At 39.7% G+C, this 14,974-nt stretch overlaps 1 protein-coding gene across 1 annotated transcript in view; it reads right to left on the bottom strand.

The window, feature by feature from the left end:
• The window catches only part of LOC104623296 (ADAMTS-like protein 1), a gene marked incomplete at both ends in the record, with an annotated part of 27,333 nt that overhangs the window by 12,149 nt on the left and 210 nt on the right, over positions 1-14,974 (bottom strand). The window contains 3 exons of the mRNA XM_010290345.1: positions 5,226-5,310; positions 9,293-9,440; positions 10,708-10,912. Coding sequence (XP_010288647.1) covers positions 5,226-5,310; positions 9,293-9,440; positions 10,708-10,912 — 438 coding nt within the window. The remainder of the gene's footprint in view (positions 1-5,225; positions 5,311-9,292; positions 9,441-10,707; positions 10,913-14,974) is intronic.

The raw sequence follows: 14,974 nt of genomic DNA, 5'->3' as shown, positions 1-14,974 counted from the left end.
CCCCCCCCCCCCCTTTCTTTTATGGTTAGCACCACAGTTATTTATGGCAGTATGTTAAAGGCTGGGTATGATGTTAATGTACAAAAGCATTTTTCAAGAGTTAGAGACAGAAATCTTTTAAACAACCCCTCCACCACCCATAAAACCAATCTCATTACACACAAGAAAACCCATGCTTTTTAAACCATGTCTGCTGCTCTTTCTGACTCTGTCTGTCATGCTATGCTGATGTAATGAGCTCTAGTGAAAGAGGTCAGACAGAAAGATGCTGTGGCTTCTCCCTCAGATAACATACTTCTAAGACCTGGTAAAACACCACTTCAGAGATGGACAGCAGTAGGAGAACAGTATGTACAACAACACAGGACTTCTCACCTTAAACCTTTGCCTTAACAAAGAGTACAATACTTTCTTACCAACCTAGAGTATTTCATAGTAGTTCTGTCAGCAATTAATATTTAATTGACCCCATCTAAGGGTGTAGCCGGTCAGACAACACAAACATAACTATCCCCTCTAACCTTCAAGTTGCTGAACTGGTTATGATTAATTCTTTGAGTAGCAGAACTAATAAAGACCGATTTAACATGGATTTATTTGAAGGCTGAGTGCCCAAGTGGTTTCTCTGGTATCTCTTAAGGACTGAACTCCTTTAGAAACCTCTCCTGCAACTGGGGAATTGTAGGGTGTCAGTTTTCCACCTAGTATTTAATTCAGTGAAACGTGTGGAAAACATTACCACTGAATTTGCTGGTGAATATCAACAAAATTTGACAGAAGGGTAACATTCTCTGTGATAACTTTATACCTCTGTCAAGTTCAGTTAATAGGTATGAATTCAGACATTACTGAGAGAAGAGGAAGGCAACTGACAGAGAGACATATACAGACAAAATTAAACTGCAAGGCTTGCTTCCTTTAGAAATTTCTGAAGAAATAAATAATTGAAGACACTACACACAGATGGAATAAAAATGAGGCATCCGCTGCTCTAGCAGCACACGTTAGAGAATGATCACAAATTACAGGTGGAAAGACAATGTAAAAAAAAAAAAAGTGTAAATTTATAAGTCATAGTATGGAATTTCATAACAAAAACTGTATTCAAAGTCACCGAAGTCACAAGACAGCAATACAGAGATTCACAAATATGAGAAATCAATGCATAGAAGAAATCTGCTGAAAATTTTCAGCTTTAGATTTTAAACTTCCAGTCAAAAGTAAACTTTGAGAAGGACAATAGAGTTGCTTACAGATGGGATTTGCTTTCTCTGCCTGAAGAATTGTAAGAAAGGGTGACACTGGTAGGGGAAGAATGGTCTGCTGGCTACAAAGAACAACCCTGTCCATAGAGGAGAATGGGGGCAGTGACTTGGTGGCATTAGAGAGCTTGTAAACAGCCTCAGATGAAGTGTAGGAAAAGTATGAGTCCTTACTGACATCTGCCCAAGCACATTCATGAAATTGGTGAATATTGCGAGCGAATAGGAAAATCACATAAGCACAGCTTGTCTGAAGAAACTTCAATTACTCCAACTTCAAGCAAACACGTTGACGAACACACAATGCTGCCTTTTCAGCACCTGGCTCACCATGCCACTGGAGGTCTTCTGTTGTTCCTCCGGCTCTACAGCTACTCCCCTTCCCCTCCACACTGCCTCTTCTCTGCCGTCGTTCCCTCCCTGCTGAGCGGAGCAGTGGGCTCTCAAAGAAAGCCCATCCTGGCTGCCCAGCTCAACTCCCACCCTCAAACCCTGCTCAGCCATCTCCGCTCTACTGAATCAGAAAAAAGAAATGGGTTCCTCAGAGGAGGGGAAGCAAGCAATTAAAACTGTTTTTTACAACCTCTGGTATGTTTTCTGAAAAAATTTACAGCAAAATAACACACTACAACTCACTTAGGTGTAAGACAGTAAGAAATTGATGGTCATGTTCTAGTTACTCAAATTCACAGTCAGCAAAATACCTGGCTACATCACACTCTGGCTTACACCAGCTAGTGCTTGATCCAACATTAAAAAACTCTCAGCTGTTCCAACCCTCAAATTAGCATGCACCTACACTCCAGGCTGATCATTCATCAGCCAAAATATGCAGGTGATTGCCCGACATTTGTCAGCATAGTAGGCCATGGACATTGTGTCTCTGCATAGCTGCAGAAACACAGGCCAAAAGGTGCATTACCATGAAGTATACGTTGCTTTTCAACAGGTTGGTGTATTTGAAATCCCTACACAGCTGAAAGAGGACAAGTGATGCTATAAAACTGGTATCAAAGTTGATTGCTGATTATATCTGGGTGAGTTCTGAATCTTTTGTCTCCTTTTTTATGTCATTACATGCAGTTTTTCAATCTAATAACCAGGACCTAAAATGAATAACTGTTTAAAGTTAGACATTAAGGAAAAGCACTATTAATAGTGAGGCACCTAAACCGATTTTTTGTGGAAGTTTACCACTCAAGGTTGTTGTCAACATATTAGATATTCTGGAACAATATGCAGATGGCTGTTACAGTTTACAAATGGAGATTGCATGAATGGCCCTTTCAGCACAAGTTTTCTAAGTTTTTATTTGGTTTTTCTGTCTCATGCCTTATCACTAAAAATCATTCCAAACTAAACACAAGGCACGGATATCTCCAAGCTTTGGAAAAGTTTACATAAAGACCCTGACTTTGTGCCCTTTATATTAGCTGTTAGTCAACATATATAAAAATCTGTATTTGAATTTAATTTAATATTATGTTGATTTCTCATTGGCCTAAAATAAAGATTACACATCCTCCCAGAGTTGTGCTTTGCAGAGAGAAAAAAACGTACAAAATGTCACCCCATGGGAGAATGGACCTAGTCTGGACTGTGCCCCACTGTATTGGTATGTTAGTATCCCACTGGTATCACCGAAGTGTTGCATGAGATGGGGTTCGAAGATTAGGGTGTTTTTGCAGAACAGGCCTTTATTACAGCAGAACAGTGAAACTATAGAGTAAGGAGGTGTCATAGCTGCACTTAAAACATTTTAAAGTTCTTAAACTCCTTTCCCTTTGTATCTCTCAAGGTCTGTTTTAATATCACAAGTAACAGACCCATAAAGTTTTCCAGAATATTTTATTAAAATACACATCATGATATTCAAAAGTCTCTTCACCTTTCTCTGCAGGTTATGCCTATTCTCTACAAACCCCTTCTTGTTAACATTTAAAGCTACATATACTCGTATATCTATTACTATAGTCTTTTTCTACAGTACTGTCAACACTGTTCACAGAATTTATCTAAAAATTTCTTAGTGTAACAAATTGTTCCAGATATGACCATCTATCAGTATGATTCCTTTTGATGAACTTCCTGATCACATATCTTTTTTAATGTATGCTTCCAGATGTTGTTTACAGTTTGATAAATACACATTTAGCTAAGTTGTTTAGTACAGTCACAAGAAAATAAACTGCACTTCACAAATGATGAATGAGTACGTTCACAAATATTGAATTTTATAGACTTTGACGCTGAATGACTCAACCTAAAAAGTCTATGAAATGCTGGAAATAGTAAAACATCTCATTATATTACATGTGATAGCTGCTGCTAATATATGTACATATATGGATATATCCATTCACATTTGTGTATAAATGTGTATATTCATGTATATGTGTATATGTATGTATTTGTGTATACATATGGCAGCTGGATTAAAATAATTTTTATTTTGAGGGCTTTATTATATATGTATCTAGCTCTATGCCAGTGTTCCAGTTTCAAATGACTTTGGTTGAGATTAACCATGCCAAAAATGCAATTATATTACATAACAAATGTTTTTTAGTCTAATACACAGCTGCAGTTGCAATAAAAAAATGCCACGTGCTCGGCCATGAGGAACTGGATACTGATCAAAGCTGTGTACAGACATTACTATTATAGCATGCATTTATCACAGTTCCAGAATAAAAACTCAAAAACAGAATCATAACAGTATTTGTAATTTCCCAGCCTCACTGCTAAAGGTTTATATGGTACACCAGTTTTACTGCAGCTTCCTTTTCATTGCAATTTTATCTGGCTAAGGAAGATTAATTGTCCATAAATGACAATATAATTTAATTATGAATGAAATTCTGAGGGTTTTTTTTAAACCACTTAATTTTTCTAACTTCTGCTGCACTCCTGTTATTAATGAAATGGAGCACATGCAGAAACTGCTAAACTATATTTTCAATAGCACTGTGTGAAGAATCTGGTTACACCATGTCAGATTCATATAGTCAAATTTTCTTATTGATATATTAAAAAGGGAGGTATCAACCCTAAGTGGAAGTGTTCTTTTCCAGTTTTTTATTGTAATATTTTTTCCTTCAGCATTACATGTAACTATTTTATGTCCTCCACCTCTTTCTAACTCAATGGTATTTTTTTTTTTCACAAAAGAGAAGAGAAACAAATAGGAAAAGAAAAAAGAAAAAGTTACAGTTATGGGACATAATGAGTTTATCTTATGTATTTAGGAGGAAAATGCAGTTTCCATCATTTCAGGCAGCTCTAATGAGAGGGGACTGTACTGTATGTACATAGGCCAACCTGCCATCCAAGAAGGTCTACAGCAGGAGGAAGAGCTGCTGACGGGTTACAAGGTGCTGACTGAGATCCATCTTGCAAAGGTGGCTGGGCAAAGACCATGAAGTGGCTAGAAAAGCAGGGAGGGGAAAATCCCTGAAATTTTGAGGTAAGTGGTGACAAGGCAATCGAAACCACAGAGCTGAGGTTTCTAGTTTATTTTCTGCTGAAGTTAATTCATTTTATTTGCTGCTACTACAATCTTTTCGTCGGGAGAGGCGAGGGGAAATCATCACTGTATTTTACCCCTTACTTCATAGGGGCACTGTGAGAATAAATAAAGGTGCTGAGCTGCAGAGATACAGTGGTAGTGGGGAACATATACCAGTGTAGGTAGGCAGACTCTCACTATAATATTATGGGAAATTACCTCAAATAAAACATGTATATACTTGCTCAGGTTAAATCTGCATTTGCCCTCTTGAATTCTGTCTCTTCATACCTAAGTGATACACAGCCTTAAGCCCATTGATTTCCACAGGGCTGGGTTTAGCCTTTACACTCTAATGAAAGACAAATACAATTTCAAGAGACTGTGTTAGTTCAGTGCAAGCCCCAGGTCCCCACATCATGAGAACATGTTGTAAGCAAATTTTTAAGACTTACGATGGCTCTTCAGACACTACTGCTCCTTCCTCCAGCTCTTGAGCCTGCTTATACCATGGCAACTTTGCTTCCACGGGAAGTTTCTCTATGGAACACAAATAAAATAGGAAATATAGTGAAAATAGGAAGCATGCAGTAACGCTACTACGCATGCCAGCCTCCGCTCTCTCGCCGAGCATGCCTGTGACGCACGCATGTCTTCATCCATGTGGCGGCTGAGCACAAAGAAGAGAAAGAAAGGGGAGCAGGAGAGAGAGAAAAAACCTCCTCCGTTACCTGGACTATAATGCATACAATGCTTATATGGCCAGATAGTTCACTGCTGCAGCTAGAAGGACTATGGCATTCTAAAGCCAGAAAGGCAAATTAAGTCACTTTTCAGACTATGCAGTTGGGCTGTAAAAGTAGGCACTTCGGAAAGTATTTTTGGAGAGAGTCTTGCAAGTGTAGCAGGCCTCCATTGACATTGCAAAGGCAAAACATATATAATCCCTGTGTTTACCCTTAAATTTTAGAATTTCAGATGACACATTAAGCTTGTTTTTGATAGATTACAAAAAGCAAGAAAACCCTGATTTGATGAGGGATACCACAGAAAAACAGGCAAACCATAATAAAATGGGCCAGCTATACTTTTCAACTTTATCAGTTCATCAGCTATGTGGATTATAAAAAAACGAGCTTGATATTTTTTCTGTCATTTCTGATGGAAAACAGTAGAGCTGCTTTTCTTCCCCTCCAGGTTGTGCGCATGGTGTAACGAGCTGCTCTGCTCTGGGGACCGCAGGGCCATGCCGCTTCGCGAGCCAAACTTCACTTTCATGTGGTGTCAAAGTGGAGTATTTGAGCTGAAGGCAGTGGAGCTGTTTTAGCTCTTCAGGGGTATAAAGCAAGACCAAATTTGGCACTATAATTTGAGAAGGAGCTCTGCATTTCAACAAAATGTTCTGGGCTAGGATCAGGAACAAATGAAAGGGAGTGAGACTCAGACCACTGAGGTGAACCAGGGCCAGACCTATTTGCCACTCAGAAATCACCTAAGCCTTTCAGGTTTATAATGCATGGATTTGTACTTGCCAATGGAGCAGATTAAAGTCATTCAGAACAGTCGGGAAATTTCTGTGACTCTGTTGTGCACAAGAGTGAACCTTTCACATATGCACAACAAATTTCCCATCTGTCAGTTGTATCACAGAGGAACAACAACTTACAACTTGATCTCACAGCTACTGCAACTTCTGTCAAGCAAATTTCCTTGGAGCAAGTTACTAACTGAGAAAAAAAGGAAGAGTAATAGAGTTACTATGCCTCTCTCTTAGAAATAGCTTGCCAAGCTCTTACTCTAACATATTTATTAGTGCCATTTAAGGATGAATATTTGCCAGCACAGCTCTTAGTTTAATCTATATTTTACCACATTTGTTATTCCAAATATGTAGGAGATATTTCTATTTATATGCTGTGCAGCTTGTTTTATGGGTTTTAGAAAGCCAGATCTTACTTCTGTGTTTTTTTGCTTGGATGCAAGTGCTTGTAAAAAGCAAAAGCTCTTCTGTACTGCTGCCTGTTATGTGACTTTTTAAATACCTTTTCTTTTTTAGAGGTGTAGTTAATTATCATCTATACTTAAAATGTAAAATGAGATAGAAGATTAGAAGTGTGGATGTTGTACAGTGTGCTTTGACAAAACTGAATAAAAACACTCCTAACATAAGCTAAGGAGGAATTTTTACCTTTGGAGATTAAAGCAAAATCTCTCCTTTTATAAAACAGTTAATCTGTTTTTAACTGTTTTAAACAGTTAATAAAACACTTAAATCCTATATTATACAGAAAGTTGTATTACATTAATACACCTGTTATTAAAAATTAAAATCATTACTTAATCCAGGGATATCCTGTTTTTTCTCATTATTGGTATAAAATAAACTGCCTCGTTGTTTGAACAAACTAAACCAAAATAAATTACATGAACTATTTTCATTCTATTTCTGTTTAGTGCAGTGGGTTAAAAGAAGAGGGAATTCCACATGTTTTGTCTTGCTGCTTTGGTCAGCTAGGAAGATTGTTTTTCTGCTTGAAGTTAATCCAGCCTGGAAAAACCAGGCTAAGGCTAAAACACTCAATAGAGGAGCGGTACTTTGCTACCAGTACTACACTGAATTTCTAACTCTATATTTTTGAGATAAAGAGGACAAACGACCAGCACATAAATAGAATAATTTGTATTGGAAGACACCTCTGGTGATCATCCGGACCAATTCTTCTGAAAGCATGATTCAGCCTTCAGGTACATGGGTCTTCAAAAATTACCGCTTACATTACGGAGGGAGAACTGAGAACACTGCAGAACCAAGATGAGGAATAAAATTAAACCTAAGCAAAACAGTATGCTTCGTGTAGGACTTTCCATTCAGTGGGAAAAAAGAGAATTAAAAAACAGAAATTAATCACATATGTACTGCAAAGGGCAGCATACCAATTTATGCAGGATAGAGATGCCACTCTGTTGCAAGGATGGGCTTTCAGCGAACAGCAATTTACTTTGTTCCCAGAGAAGTCCCATTGGAAGAGACTTCTTGATAGATGCAGGCAAGCAAACCTTTCCTAGCTGATCTTGCACCCTTCTCAGGTTCCCTAGGCAGAAGTCAGTTGTAGGTTGTTTGCAAGACCTGAATTTTTTTGTGTCTTACTGCATTTTGCTTACACTGTATGGTCAAGGCAGACAGGATTTTGCTTCACCTGTGTTCTGAACACATAAACAGGTAAAGCCCCATGAAAGAAACTGACTGACCAAGCCCAAACCCACTGAATCTCCATATGAGGCTCAGAGTCATGCTAACACAGTCACAAGGCCTTTTTTTTTTCATCTTGGAAGGTGGATGGTGTGAGCTCATGTTGTCCAGAAAAGTACAGTGCAAACATACCCATTGCTCCCCAGAGGCCCTGTGTCTGGGTTTTGCCAATTTGGTGGCTGGCAGATGCAGTGAATTCTCATGATCCAGATAAACTGGAATCTTGAAACTTGGCAAGTGCTCCCATCATCAGCCACAGAGTACAGAAAGTAAAATTCCAAATTTCACCGTTCCGTCTTGGACCAGCACAAGGTCACGAGTCACTCTTATTTCACAGGGCTTCATAATAAGTGTTTTTAATATGTATCAGGATAGCAATTCATTTTTTAAAAGGAATTTATTTCATCTTATGGTGAGGTTTAAGTCTCCAGTTTAGGGAAATTAAGTTCACTTGCATTGTTGTAGCCCAGAAGTTTCTGTAAATTAGTCGGCATAGAGACACAGAGGTTGCATCAATAGAGCTGTATACATGCCCAAACATATGCATGCTCATATACCTGTAGAAATGATGAAATATCTGTGTCTACTGCACCTGGCCACTGCTTGTTTATCCAATCCAGTGTCCAGAACTTTTTCTAACATTCCCACCCCACAAGAACCTGCAAACATCTGCAGAAATATTTTCTCCTTCTCTCAACAAAACGTGGGGGATTTACTCCAGTGTTATTCTCTGCCTGCATCCACGTCAGGAAACATTGCTATTGAAATTGTGAATACTACTTGCTGTAAGATGCTTCAAGTTCAACAGTCTTCCAAATTTTGCAGCCTTGCTAGTAAGAGGAACTTCATGTTGGGGTATACAATACTTGCTTCTGATCTGTTTCGAGCGCCAAGTTATGAACAGGCACTTTAAAATTATGGTTACATTTGTCTACCACAAAAGTTTTTAATATATTTAATTCCTTTTAAAATACAGGGCAAATTTAGCCCAGACACAATCAGCGTGATCAAGCCTGCTTACACTATGGTCAAATATACACTTATATTGCTTGATCTGGCGGATCACAAATGAACACTGAAAACCCCAGAGCTTGTAAGACAGAGGAAGGGGCCAACATTCACTCCAAGTTGCTAGCAGACAGACTGGAATAGGAATGGCAGGCCTTAAAAGTGCAAATTCACAACTCAGTACAGGTGGAAACAGCAACAAAACAAAACTGCTCAACATGGAAGAGCTCTGAAAAATTTATGAGACTCCTTCTGCCTCATTACCTTTGGGTTTGTAGCAAGGAGTGGGTACAATGCATTCTTCTTTTATATGTGGCTTTGTTTTAGGAGTACAGCCTCCTGTGTGCATCCCCCTGTGATCAATGCAAAGGACAACACGGTATCTGAGTCCTTGTCCACAGGTCACAGTGCACTGGGGAAAAAAGAAAAAAAAAGGTGTGTGTGATACATCACAGGGGTGATAAATGAAAAGGGAATATGCAATAGAAGTATGTGTACATCAGAGATCAAAAGATGATGCAGAAACACCCAACCCTGGACATAAATTATTCATAAGATTTGGCAGTTATGGATAAGGTATAAAATTGACAGCAATTTTTGCCTTTTTTCTCTGCACATTTACTTGGTTTGGACATTTTGCTGCTGGATTTCTCTTGCAGTGTCACTCTCTCAGCGTTGGGCTACTTGGCTTGTCGCCATCCATCCCATATTGGATATGCTCAGTAACACCCTGTCAACTTCATCTGGAGCCACTCTGCTTTGCTTGGACAAAGTACTGGGGCTTATGGGTTAACAGAGGTGACACTCAGCTATTCCTGAACATGGCACCAAACAGAATGGGAAACTATTTGGGCTTTCTTCCCTCAGACACTTTCTTAAGTCTTTTTTCATTTATTTTTGGTAAGGTACATCAACTTTTCCCCCGTACAGATTGTTTCATAAGTGGTTGCACAGGAGAGGATCAAAACTATCAGCCAGTGGGGAGGGCTATGGATACTACCAACATTACTTTGCTCTTGGGTAGCAGCTTTCATCTGGAAATCACTAAACACTTTGCAATCAGTCAAGAACACCTCACCTATGGCTGAGCTAGCTTAGCTACTAAAACCTGTTTTACTTGTTGAGAAACTGGGGTGGTGAGAAACTACATTCAAGATTAACTCTATGTACAAAATCAAAGTACCTTTCTACGTTTGTAGAAAGACGTTTCAAAGACATTTACTTTCGTACAGAAGGAAAGGTGAGTCAGGAACAACTACAAGCATCAGAGAGCAGAGTCATTTAGGGTTTTACATATTTCTGGAAATTTCTCAGTGATTCATGGTATTCAATTTATGGTGGAAAAGTTGTACTGAAAACATACCATTACATGCTTACTGGTTTTGTTTTGCACATTTCATTTATGTTCCCAGTCTATTATTAGTAGAAGGTCACTAATTAACATTACAGATCTGATTTATTTTTCTGTCATTCTCCTTAATCATATTAATCTTATTAATACATTATTCCTGAGTATTTACCTTGCAGTTAGACAGATAATATCATTTAAAACAGAAGTCATGGTAATAAGGAAAGGAAGTAGTGGATGTCCCTACTTCCACAAGATCACTAAACTATAATTTAAGGTTTATTCCTAGTGAGGTAAATATAAAACCAACAGAGCGAAGCTGATTGATTACCGGAGACCATTCCTGAGCAAGCCACTTTGGGCAGTCAAATATATTGCAAGGCTGGACAACAGGCATCTTTGGAGTATACATGCATTTCCATTCTTCCACGGGGCTGATATGCCCCTGAATGTCTTCTTCCACACATGAGACACTGCGGCTTTGAATGCCCCCTCCACAGGATGAGGAACAGGCAGTCCAGGGTGTACTTTCCCATCTGGGGAAAAAAAAAACCCAAACCAGAGTGGCATCAGGAAAAGGAACACCTGCTGCCCTGACCCCCCAGATGCAGGTTTTTTTTCCTGATTAATGTCAGTAAAAATTAATCATATATATTTTTTCATGAATGGCCATAACAACAAAGGACTCTCATGGCTGCTGTCTTTAAGTCACAGATTGATAATATGAAGTCTCCTCCTCCCATTAACCCAGTGACTACCACCACAGAAACTTTAAATACTTTTGACTTAATTCCTTTTATTTAACTAATGACATTAGTGTATTTTCACAATTTGTCATGTTCTGGGGGATCTTTGTCACAAATCACTGGAAACTCAGTGTGCTCTGAAGCTAGCGCTCCTTATGCTAGAACATACAGGGAAACAGCAATGTTTCTTTCCAGGGAAACAACTGAGTTGAGGAAAAAAGAGAAGATGGGAGGAAGGTAACGAAAAGAAGACGTGACTATACTGATAGGATACGTGGCCTCTGATGGATAAACCATGTGGTCTTGTTTCCTTACAGTTGAGGCAGTGAGAGGAATTGAGCAACCACCTTTTCTCTACAGGTGCCATTTGAGAACGTAATGACAAATGACACAATGTGTACGTTCTGAAAAGCTATGCATACTTATGAGAATAAACCTTTTTTTTTACAGTGATGCATATACACTAATGAATGTATTGTTTTATATGTGTACATGTCTGTCCACATAAAATAGTCCAGTATTTCCTCCCTTATATTCAAGCCATTTTCACAGAGAGAACCTGGGACAGTTGTCATGATCCAGTGAGGTTATTCCTGTATAATATTGTGCATGCCTGATGGTATAAGTGTATGCACGTTCTATCTACCTGGAAACATTTAACAAAAAAAAATATTTTTTCAAAGGCAAGTGTCCTTTTGATAAAGACATTAGAAATAATGCTTGAAACAATCATTTTGGTCATAAGTTTTCATTTTTTGACTTAAAAGAATGATTTTGTGGAAAAACCCCACTTGTTTCCGCTTTCAGGCAAGAATAAAAACAGGTGAAAGGTGAAGATTCTTTTCTTCCACTTAAAACAAAGGAATTATTTTTATTAAGTAACAGTTACAGGCTTACCAAGATTGTAAAGCAATATGAAAAATGCTTATCTTTCCCGCTGATTTTTCATCATATCAACCCATATTTTTCTCATCAGCTCCAGTACATGTAAGCTCCATACATGTAAGCACTACCCACACTTGGCTACTGGCTAAAAGTGCCATAAAACTCAATGTGAAATGGCTTATGTTAATAGCTGTTTATGAATGGTAAAGCCACTGATTAATTCTACAACTTATCACTAAGAAGTGGTGAAACAATGTTTACACCGTTCCTTATCCACCATTGTGTGCTCAGCATAAACCACATATGGCATGAACAGGTAATTTTAGCAATATTTTTAGTTCAAATTATTACCCATGGCTCTGCTGAACACGTTTCCCAGCATAGATCTCAGGTTTCTCACTACCACAAATCTAAATGAAGTGGCCTCAAACTGAAACCCACGGACAGCAGGAACTGCTGCAGCCAGCCTGAGCCAGCTTTTCCCAGACACAAAAGTGACCTAGCACCAGGGAATGAACTTCCTGCAGTCCTTGGGACAAGCTTCCCGATACCTTAGGCAACCTCAGCAGTACCACGCAGCTTAAATCTAGGCAAGCACTTTGGTCCTCAGGTTTTGTGTAAGACAGGAAGGAGAAGTTTCTCTGTTGCACAGCTCAACGCAGGTGTCACAGTTCCCTTCAAGGTATAAAGGGTGCAACACTGATGGAGAATTTGTGAAAGGAACTGTTGGTGCATTAAAAGCACCACATCCACTGAACTATACCTTTCCCTCTTTGTGATAACATTCAAGGCCGAAGGGATCGCAGTAGGGAAATCACACAAAGATACCTTCCCAGATTTGCTCTCTGCTTCTCCTGCAGCGTTGGTCACTCTCCTCTGTCCCTGGTATTAGGTGCCAGTCTCAGACAGGTAATGCAACCAGGGCCTCTCTGGTTTGGTTGATTTTTTTTTTTCTTCCCTAAATTCTGCAGGTTCAGAGGAAAGACATTTTTTATCCCCCTCTGACTTGGCCCTCTCTCATGCCAGCCTCGTGGTCTGTTCAGTTTCTGCTCGCTCTGAGGTCTGGAGAAGAGATATGTGTTTGCGTTTTCCCTCTCGGGCTGAAGGAGGAAGACCCGAGCCCTGTTCGTGGGTTCACGGGAGCACGTGGGGGAGAGGGAGAAGAGGGGAAGCAGCAGCAAAACAGCTGGGTGCAGGTCCCGGCCAGCAGCTGCAGCCTGAGCAATCGATGAGGGGGTTTAAGAGAGAGCAGTGCAGCTGGAAGGCTGGGTGTAAAGGGACTGTTACAGGGTGAGACCGTAATCCAGAACAGCTTGAGAAACCGTCTCAGCCTTTTGATCATTTTCAGGGAATGATTTTTTTTTTTTTCTTTCAGTGTTACTGAAAGCGAAATACCTCAGGGCATTTTGATCCTTTATTTTGGATTTTCTTCAGCAGTAAAAAAGCCTCTGCCTAGCTGCCAGCTGAGGATGCTTTTTCCTTAAATACAGTCCCTCCAGTGTTAAGTACTGATGAATCTTGCTCTGATAGAAAATTGTTCTCCATCTTTTATCAATGTATGTGCCCTTTGTACATAGTTGAAATAAAATCGTCTATTCAAAGCTAGAGTATTAAGCCCTGTATTAATATCCTCACTTCTATATTCCTTACTAGCACAGGTTTAATTTTTGAAGTTAGGAGATATATAGGTGTTTGGTTTTTTTAAAATAAAGAACAGAGAAAAGTGTTTTACAGAAAAAAGGGAATTAGGTGCAGGGATATATTTCATAGTATGTCCCACAAACATCTGGTGATAATGACTATGTGTGCATAACCATAAGCACTTAGCTAGGAAGAGAAAAGCCTAATACAAATGACACAGATCATTGATAAAGAGTGTCAACATGAATGGCAGTCACAATGCTTGGCAATCAAGCTGCTCTCCTCCTTGTCCTCTCACTCACAGTTCGGGCTGGGTCCATGATTTGGCTGGAGACTCTTGAACATGAACGTGCTACGCTTGCACACTGATGCTGAAAGCTCTCTGCATTAGGCCTCACCATGGTTTGAAGGAGGTCCTTTCCTCACTAGGATGAGACTAACAAGTTGCCTAGGGGGTTCTTTCTGTGATTTCGTATGCCATGACACAATAAATTACCAAAGAAGGAAACACAGCACAATACTGTTGCATGTCCGGGAAATATTTCAAAAAAGGTTATTATCCTTCAGTTACCAAACATTTTTATCAGCACCAGTCTTTTTCACTGCTTTAAGAGCAATTACTCATGTGATTATTTCCATAAGAATCTCAAGTCTTACCTTAAAGACAGTTTTAAATTTGAGATAATCAATAATACTAATCCTGGCTTGATCCTGTTCCTTCCCCTGATCTCTAATTTCTTAGAAAAGCCAATGGATTAATGCCCCTGGGGAAGGCATTAGCATGGGTTTGCAGGATCAGAACACAACGCTGTCTAAACCCAAAATCTCACAATTTATAAGCATGCAAGAAGTAGCACCACTGGGGAGAGAAAGCCTGATGGTTCATTACAAAGCCACAGGTTATAGTCCTGTTCAGAGATCAGTAAAGGGAAGAAAAAGAAAAGGTGTGAGAGAACACCACCTTCAGCTGGAATATCATTTCAGTTCTGCAACAGTAGAATTTATAACAACAGGTTAGCACTTGAACATCTTTAGGTTAATCTGCAGGAGTTCAGAGCAAGAGAAAAGCAGCATCTGTTAACTTAGTTTGAGAGCAAAGCAGGAGTGAAGAGGGGAGGGGAGGGGAAGGGAGGGGAGGGGAGGGGGCTGCCCGACCGCCCAGGACCGTGCAGCGAGGCCTACTGCCAGGGAAGCCCCGCGCTCAGGCTGGCTTTGACCTGCAGAGAGAAGAAGCGCCTTTCGGCACCTCGGAAATGGCGCTTGCTCGGCACGGACCCGCTGGGAGCCCCAGGCCCGTCTCTCTGGCCACGCGCCGGGTCGGATGCT

Source organism: Phaethon lepturus, unplaced genomic scaffold (genome assembly GCF_000687285.1).
Source record: "Phaethon lepturus isolate BGI_N335 unplaced genomic scaffold, ASM68728v1 scaffold7727, whole genome shotgun sequence".
Classification (NCBI taxonomy): domain Eukaryota; kingdom Metazoa; phylum Chordata; class Aves; order Phaethontiformes; family Phaethontidae; genus Phaethon; species Phaethon lepturus.
The sequence above is the reverse complement of the archived record's forward strand: the minus strand, read 5'-3'. Positions and strand labels throughout refer to the sequence as shown.